This window comes from Stegodyphus dumicola, chromosome X2 (assembly GCF_044657685.1).
Source record: "Stegodyphus dumicola isolate Sdum_Otavi_A_Nest chromosome X2, ASM4465768v1".
Taxonomy (NCBI): domain Eukaryota; kingdom Metazoa; phylum Arthropoda; class Arachnida; order Araneae; family Eresidae; genus Stegodyphus; species Stegodyphus dumicola.
In genome coordinates this window covers 110,608,316-110,617,891 of record NC_140781.1, presented here as the reverse complement: position 1 = coordinate 110,617,891, position 9,576 = coordinate 110,608,316, and the positions used below count along the sequence as shown (strand labels likewise).

The following is a 9,576-nucleotide window of genomic DNA, read 5'->3' as shown; positions in this document are numbered from 1 at the left end:
TTTTCATGTGTAATTTCATTGGCGAAGAAGAATATTAATCATACGTGTCTGCTGCCTTAGCTAATAGCCCTGCGGTAACATTTATTATAGACTCTTTTGTCGTCTAGTAAAGTAGAAGATTTGAACATATATGGTGCGTTTTCCTCACTCACTTTAAACATATACAAAAATTGCCCATCATTTTCCTTTGTACTCCACCTCCTCTGTAGTCCACGTATATATGTTCATCAATATTTCATCAAACCTGTTATTCATCGATATTTCAATGTGTCTCATTTATGATCATTGATTCAAGGTATAAAATATAGTTATGGAATATTCTCAGTGTCAAATATGAGATTAAGAAAAGAATATATTCAACTTAAAACTGTTTTAATTGTTAGCAGGTACAAAGACAACTTAAATATTGTATGAAAATTTACAAGAGTTTCTCTTTTATATTCAATATATACATTGCATACATATATAAAAATATCGGTACTTACAAAATATTATCCTGTCGATGGTGAAAGCTGGCAGCCATCAAAGCATAAAAAATGGCGGAGATCCTACCAAAGCTGCTCCAGTCTTTCCTGTGGAATCCTGAAAGGACTGATACCTCTTTATTTAATAAAGGCAGTATTTGATGTGTTTCTTCTTTGGGTTTCGTAAAGAGGCTTCCGTTGGTTTCTACTATTTTGTTAGGCCCTCCGATTTTACCAGAAGTTCTCATAGAACGCTATGGTTACAAACTTCCCGCACTTAATCAGTCATATTGAGCTGATCGCATCGTGTACATTAATATGCACACTTTTTGATGGTAGGATCCCATAACTTTGAAATTACAGGGTGGTTATAATTACAGTGATCCTATTCAGACCCCTGTAGAACCAGTGCTGCCTATAGGATTTTGATGAAACTTCGTATATACGTTAAATGGACCACGGGGAAATGATTTCTTCAATAAAAAAAATAATTCAAATTTTTGGCCACCAGATGGCAATTTTTTAAAAAATTCCCTTATGCAAATTAGTCAAACCTATAAAGAGCCTTGCAGTCAGATCAAAAAAAATCATTCTGCGTGCCTTTGTCATCGCTAACCATGCCCTTACAGAAGAAAGATAGACCTTTACTTAGTAAAACTGTTTTATCAGAATTCAAATCACTGCGTGGATATCGTTTAAATCATTGCGGGAATATCGTCGTTTAAAGGGATTGCGAAAAGGTGCCATTTCGAAGAATGATTTGAAGAAGATGATTATGAAATTTGAAAAGACTGGCGGCATGCGTGTGCTGCCAAGAAGAGAGCGGAAACCGTTTGCGAATGAAACTGTCGAAGAAGTTGTTACTGCTGTGGTTAACTCTTTGCGGCACAGTGTGTCCGGTCTGGACAAACATAAAATTTTCCTTCTGTACGCACAGAAAAATGGAATGAAAAAGGAGTTATAGATTACTATAGGTTACTCTGAACCTTCTTTATTTATAGTAGATGGCAGCTCAACACATAACCAGTCCATCTATTTTAGTTATGTTTAGTTTTTTAAGACCCTCATTTTTCAAAGAAATCTTCCAAATGTTTTTAGGGTATAAAAGGAATTGTTTGAAAAGAAATTTCTATGTTATTTTTTGGCTGTATGCTAATCTCCTTATTCTATAACAGTTTTAAATTTTACCTTGAAATCTTGCCTAAAATCAAACGGCGAACCCTAGGTTTGCAAAGACACGGCTCACCGATAATCTAGGACAACTGATAGAGTCTGTATTCTTTGTTTCTCCGCATCTCATCGGTCAGTTCATTGACAACAATGCTCGGTTCAGCACTCTCTTCGAAGCTCTATTCAATCAGTGTACCACTTTGGGCACACCCACATGATTAAAAGGATAAGTGCTATCTTCACAAAATTTTGCGTTCTCCTCCAGGCCTAATTAGACTGCCTACCTTTATTTTATCAAAACTCCAATTTTAAAAGATAGCGTGCCGGAAAAAGTTAAAAGAGCCTCCAGTTCCCGCTATTCTTCAGCAACTGCTCGATCGGCGCCACGTGAGTTGGCGATTCCTTGTTGGCAGTACGAATTCTGCGATTCATTTTAAAATGGTATCCGTATAAGATGCACATAGTGCAAATGCTGCAGCCCCAACACCACCAAACACGCTGTGAATTTGCTTGCCGAATTTTGGCGAGAATGGATGTTGACGACGCGTCACTTTGAAAAATTCTTACAGTCAGATGAGGCGCACTTTTCTTTAGATGGAGCTGTGAATAATCAAAATTGCCGTATTTGGGGTGTTTCACCTCCTAATGTCCTGCACCAACAACCACTGCATTCTGATTACTTGACTGCGTGGTGTGGATTTACTGCTGATTTTATCCTCGGACGTTTTTTTTTTCTTTGAAGCTCTCACTCGTGAAGGTCCTAAAACGTGCTCAGTCCCGAATACACGGTAGAGTGAACTCCTTCGCTAGCAAATCATTCCTGCTTTACAGGAACGGCAAAGTTTGCAAACAACTCACTGTGTTCATGCAAGATGGAGCAACTTCTCACAGTGGGCGCCAAGTCAAAAAACTGCTTCGTGCTAACTTTTGCGAGGAAACATGTAATATCCAGAGCTCTTCCGAATGACTGGCTTCCTCGTTCACCCGGCTTAAATCCCTCTGATTTCTGGTTGTGGACATTCCTAAAAGACATTATTTATGGAGGAGGAATTAGGACTTTACCCGAGTTCAAAACCAGCATTACACGCCATGCTGCTGAAATCTCTCGAGAGTTTCTTATAGCGCTACCGTTGAAAAACCTATATAAAGCGCATTCAACACATAATTGACCTCAATGTAGCACCCGTTCAGCAAGCACATTGTGTATTTAAATTAATTTTAATGATTTTGACAGACTTTTTGTCCTTCTTTAGGCCTCGCAATTCTTCCTGGTGGTCAAACCTTGAAATTTTTTATTGCAGAAGTCATTTTTGCATTGTCCATATAATGTATATACCAAGTTTCTTTAAAATTCAATAAGCAGAAGGGGTTCTAAAGGGCTCTGAATAGGGTCACTAAATTATAACCACCCTCTACTATACTGCTTGCTCTTCTATAGAAAGAACATCCTAATTAAAACAATTCTTTTTTCCAAAATTCAAGAAAAAGTACATCAATATAGTGTTCGTTTAAACAAAACGTGGCTTATCAAGAATCGATCTGAGTTATAGCAATCGTAAGCCCAGAAGAATGAGGTATGGTGCTAGTTCACACTTTTCCGAACTGGCATCGCGTTGTTTGGCAACAGTTACACATTCGACGGGATAATATTGCAGGTACCAAAATATAATTCTTTGCCACAACGGGTTATCTTCCTTAAGCAGAAATTCTTACATTTCACTTGCTTGGTAACCTTCCTGCCGATGAATACTAATAGTCCTAAAAGGAAATAATTGCGTTGTGTTACATAAAAATGATCGCTAGTGCGGAAGAAAAAGTATAAAATTACTGTGGAATCTATCATGTTCCTAAATCTACACTGCTGGCCATTAAAATTTCAACACCAGGAAGGAATCATCTGACGAACGTCAAAATCACATGAAAGGAATAAGAGGTTGGGATATGCCAATGATTAGTATTTCAGCGTATTTAGACAAACGTAGCAGGGAGAAACGACATCTGAAGGACTGCATACAAGAAACGTTGTGTAGTGGATTTCTCATTCGGAAAGCGCTATGTAAGGTCAAAGTTTGTTCAGAATATCGTGGCAGAATGTAATGAGTTGCCCGTCTCTGTCATCGAAGCCCAGTTAGACTCCATGCCTAACCGGGTAAGGGCCGTTTTAGGTACCAGGGGTGCTAGATGTTTCTACTGATTTCGCACCTCTGTAAACTTCAAATGTGCTTACAAATTTAATCATTTTGTCTTCATGCCCTACTGTTTACGTACAATAAATATCTTTTTTGTGTTTGCTTTCCTTCATGGTGTTGCAATTTTAATGGCCAGCAGTGCAATTTACACTAATGGATGAATTCTTAGCTGCAATTTTATTACTTTGGAGATAACTATTATATCTATAATTTCACAGTCAAAATTTGAAAACTCAAAAGAAGCTTCGAAAACTGAGCTATTAAATTCAGAATACTCTGTCAATAAAAGAAATATCTTCAACGAAAAAAAAACTTATTTTAGAGCAGATCCTACGGTAATGTTATAATTCATTATATGGATGGCATAGGAGCTTTTCTCATCATTAAAAATTTCCGTAAGAGGGTTCAAAAAAATTAAAATCTACAGTGTCTCTTTTACATGGTATTCATCTAGAACAGGTGCGATTCTTGTAATTTTACCATTTTACCAGTTTATCAGATAGAAAGTTCTTCTCCTACTTTACCCATAAGCTCTTCTATTTTTCCTCTGTTCACAAATAGGTTAGCTGATTAACTTATTCAAAACTCTAAATATTCCTGCCTTCAAAATGTTGGCGGAAAGGTCATGTGACTTGCATTACTTGAATTCGGATATCAAAAAAACAGTATCGTGTTCTTTTCAGAAGCAATACATGAAACGAGTTTATACGAAACATAGTGTTATAGTACAAATTGAGTTGAAGTATCTTTCGACCATTTTGCGAAATGTTGCATTTCCAATGAAGGGCGTTTAGCTGGGCTACTTGAAGATGGGAAAGCACACGAGGACTATCTGCTTAAAAAGATAAATGTTTTCGTGAAGTAATTTCAATCGAAATTTCGAAAACCACATGCCTTCCGTCCGTTTGCCTAAGTTCAAACAGACGTCGACCTTCCAGTATTCAGATCTCTTAACCATTTGGCCACTGCTGGTGTAAAGGGTGTTTGAACAAGTGTTTGAGTATTGAGTTTTTTGAAACAGATTTAATACTTATAGGTTATGTCTAGCTGAGCATTAAAGTTTTTGAGCAGTGGTGGTTGGACCGGCGTTCGATCCCAGGTGAGAATGGGCTGCCTGCATAGGCTTTTTCGGGGTTTTCTCTATGTATAACATGTATACCAGCCACTTTCGTATGGAACGTCTTTTACGAAGGCATCCTTCGCCTTAGGTAAATAGCCGTTGCGTGGGCTTTGCCATAATTAGATAAACCAAACGTATCTATTATATATACGGTCTCAAATTCTTGGCGATACTTTCTGACACCAGGATTTTTTCTCCCCAATAAATCATCTCCAGTGTTTTTCAATAGCCGTTATCGACTGCTGCATCCAATTTTCTTTCCAACAACCAGTAAACAGTAAACATTATTAAGTTGTAGGTCACGTTGCCTGTAATTAAATCAGTAATTAAGTTTCTGTAGTTCTGTTTTCAACAATGTTAAAAAAAAAGAGTCCCTTGTTCCTGGAAAAACGCCGTCTATAATTAATTGTTCAAGTAATAGCTTTCCAGCATGATTTTTCTATTTTATGCAGCTATATACAACCCCAAAAATGTAAGTTTTATGAACTTTTTTTAGACCAAAAGGGGATATTGATCTAGAAATGGGATTTTGCGTCTTGTTTACAGATGAAATTCGTGCATCTAGGTGCACATATTCGGGTGGAGGACTACGTTATTTAAACTTTGATGGCTGTAATTACCGTCGTTTTTTCACAATGCGAGGAACGTGCATACATACATGCGGATAGTTCATATTTAATTTCTTCAAAAATAATACAGAGTATTAGGCGTCAACAATTTGAAATGTGATGCAGCCGTTTATTTTTAGCCGTTTTTACCACGCAAAATCAGTTTCGAGACTAAAAGCCCATATGGACTAATAGCCTTTTGAGCTAAAATATAAAAAAAAGTTATGCCAGCAATTAACACTGCATCGGGAATTCTAAACATATCCTGCTATGCTGTTTTAATTTTTTTTTTTTATTTTTTTTTTATTTTGTATTTTTGAATTGTATATGGCATAAATCCGAAGAAAATGATTCTTAATGACAAAGCTAAAAAGACTAAAAAAGGGATGTTAACAGGAGTGAATCCAGCAGTAGACTAGTAGACTGTGGGCTCGGCAACAGCGCAAAAAACCTTAACAAAGCCTTTTGAGGAAATAATTGTAACAAAATCTTATTTGTAATTTTAGTATTTTTCTTTTCCATTTTTTTTTCTTTTGTACTTTTTCTATCATATAGCATGCAATTCTTTTGAAGAAAATTGGAGATTACTTTGCGGATTATTTTCACTTACCTTGTAACTTACTTTTGATGCTTTGTTTCTTGACGCCAAAAATCGATTGCCAGGCATATGTAACTTGGTATAACTGATAAATACCTAGATCTCTTTCATGCCACAAAAACATTACATCACAGATTTTTCATTTTCTGATCCCACTGTTCAGGCCCAGCAGAGGCACAGCGGTAAAGTCTCTAAACACTGGTCGTTCGACCTGAATTCGATTCTAAGCGAGCAGGCTGGCCGCATGAACCTTTTGAGCTTTTTCCTATGTGTAATGTGGACCTTTAAACAAGGTTTCTCAACAGAGGAAAATTACCCTTCGGGAGGAGAATTTCATGCTTTCAGGGTGGAATGAAGTCAGGCTTTTTGAGGTTGGTCTATCTGATTGCGACAAAGCACTCGAGGGCTATATACCTAAGAAGAGGGTTGCCGTCATGGACGACTTTCTAAGTGAAATTGGCTCATATACACCTTACACATTGGGAAAACTATGAAAACTCCCATGCAGCTAGCCTCGAACTCCGGATCGAGATATCAAGGTCCAGCGACTTTACCGCTCGGCCACCGGCGGGCAAAGTTTCTGAGAAGCAAACTTTAAGAGCACGAAATACATAATTGAAAACAAAAACCATTCTTCGCTTAGCCGGGATTCCCTTAGTCCTGTACTGAAATTTACATGCAATATTCTGAGGTCAAATTATTTGAGAAAATATCTTTTCATCTCTGGATTCGCTACGTAGACGACACTTCGTTTTTTGTTAATGAAGAAGATTTATCCCAGCCCTTATCTGTTATAAATTCGATTGATACAATCATCCAGTTCTCCTTTAACCTGAATCTGACAAGACCCTTCCTTTCCTTGCTATTCTTACAAACCGCAATGAATCTGGTTTCAGTACTACTGTTTACCGTAAATCCTTTTCTGCTTGTTTGCCTCCCCATGCTAGTTATGTCATCCGGCTGAGCAAGAAATTGCTTCTTTTTTCTATTATGTATTTCGCGCCTCGGTATCTTTTGCGCCTCAGATTTGTTCCTCAGTATCTTTTCTTACTAATGAACTAAATTATTTGAGATCAGATGTCAGTGACTGAGGATTTTCTTCCGTGTTTGTTTATAAATATCTTTAAAAAATTTACATCTTGCCCTCAAAGAAGACATTCCACTGTTAGAAAACATTAGTAACCTTTTCGTACTTCCATTTCATCCTTCTGTCAGTTATAAAATTGCACAGATTCTCCAGAATTCAGTTTTCAAGTCATATTCTCGCCTATGAATAAAATCCATGGTTCAACTCTTCAAAGATTCAATTTCTGACTTTAATTCTTGAGGAATTTATAGCATATCTTGCCGTTGTGGTTTGAGATGGATCTTACGTCGAAGATAATAAGGAATATTTTTCCTCATCAAAAAGAACTGGCGTTTTGAATATAGGAGTGGACTCATTTAATTTATCGATAGCAAATGAGCTGAAATTCCAATGAAATACAATTCATTCATGTGCTCATTTTATGAGTAATTCGCTCCAGTTTCATAATGTTCCTATTCATGTTCGTACTGGTCAATAACAATCCTATCAATCTTCTACACGATATTCATGACTTAGCAGGTAAATGGTGAGCACTAATATCAACTAAACACCAATATCGCCTACATCCGCATTAATTAATATGAGGTTATATAAATGCATACATAGTAAATATTCAATCAGTTCATAGCGTTTCAATTTTCGAAACAATGCTTCCTTGTAGCTATGTAAAATGGGGTACTGAAGGAAGTATTTTGTGCCAAAACGCTAAATGAAATTTTAAATGATAAGCGATCGTCTTCTGTCGCTGTGGAAATGAATTTAATTAATTTACCTTTAAAAACCTATAATTAAAACTTTATTTAAGGTATTTAAATTACTCTGTGTAAAAGTTTATTTCATAACTTCATAATTTCATAACTTTTTTCAAAATTTTCATTTAAATTTAAATGACAAATATTTGGTCCAAAGAAATAGTAACTTAATTTTAATAATATCTTATTTACTTATTTATTTAACTAAGGTAATTAATATTTTTGCTGTTGTCAGCCATAATCAAAGTATAGGGTGCAGCATTATACTCGTAATTAGGAAGCTATCTGTAAATTTAAAGTACTTTTGAGTTTTCAGATATTCTTTTGAAGTTTTCTCCGAAGGTCATTATATTTAGTTTGACAAGTTCTACTTAAATATTATGCATTACCAAAATTACTTTCCAAATTACTTTTCCTGTTACCTTTATAAGTGCTGAAAAAATATCTCCTGGACAGTGAAACCGAACAGCGACTGAAGCACGGATGAAATTAATTCTGGATAAGAGTGTCATCTTTAAGTAATGATGTACTGTTTACTAGAAAGTTCTACTTTTCTAATGACTCTTTAAAGAGTAAAATTGGTTTGCTTAAAGAAATCAACTCTCTTTCCGAACATGCTTTGCTTACTTAGGAAGGCATTTCATTTTAAGTACAACAAATTACTTTCTCTTCAAGGTTGCATGTTTAAAGCGTTTATCTTTATTGTCACCATTACACGGAAATACCGTTTTATGAAAAGTGAAGTATTTTTAGCAATAACATCATTTTAAATGAATTCTGCGGCAAGCCTTCCAAGAAATGAGATTAAGGAACACGGAAGGAAAATGAAATTAAGAAAAAATATTTTTACTGAAAGCTGAAAGTTTTTAATTTAAAAACTTTGACACTACTGTGTGAGGTCTTTGCATTCAGAATCTTGTTTACTTACCGAGCTCCTAATGCTAGCAACCCTATGGAAAATATTATGCTTAACACAGGATCCAAAAACCATATATGTTTGTCAGCAGAATATGCAACGTTGCTGATTATGAATACTGAGGCAAATAATGCGTTGAGAAAAGAATTCAAGGCTGAAAAAATAAATTAAAGAAATTAACTATTGAATATTTTTATAGTACGTAAGTTTATTATAATGTGTAAATAGCAAATAATTTTTATTAATAATAATGAAGTGGTTACAGGAATTACTTTTGAATTCTATCAAACGTAATGAAATATAACTATATACCACGTTTTCCAGAGTAAATTTCCCTCTTATTTAACTAATTTTATCGTTCGAACATCAACAGGAGAAAATTATGTTAGAAATTTAATTTCCGAAGAACACGGTTACATTAAGAACATAACAAAGGAAAAATAGTCGTGGATAAACTACTGGTAACTACCACTCCAATAATAAATCATAGAAATATTAAGTTTAAAATATCTGACAGTAACTGGGCTGGACACGTCACACAGACCTCGAGCGCGATGGATCCAGCTAAATTGCCTTGCAAAGCTCTGGGGTTATTTCACATGAATGGGTCTTGACCGCATTTCCCAACAGGATGAATGAAGGGAAGCGAATAACAGACCCAGATTTCGAAAG

At 35.7% G+C, this 9,576-nt stretch overlaps 1 protein-coding gene across 1 annotated transcript in view; it reads right to left on the bottom strand.

Annotated features, from left to right (window-relative positions):
- Positions 1 to 355: 355 nt before the first annotated feature.
- Positions 356 to 9,576, bottom strand: part of LOC146992881 (transmembrane protein 163a-like) — a 32,337-nt gene continuing 23,116 nt past the window's right edge. Inside the window, exons 5-6 of the mRNA XM_085810097.1 lie at positions 8,917 to 9,058; positions 356 to 3,392 (exon numbers count right to left, since the gene is read on the bottom strand). Of these exons, the coding sequence (XP_085666223.1) occupies positions 3,344 to 3,392; positions 8,917 to 9,058 (191 nt within the window). The 3' untranslated portion in view covers positions 356 to 3,343. The remainder of the gene's footprint in view (positions 3,393 to 8,916; positions 9,059 to 9,576) is intronic.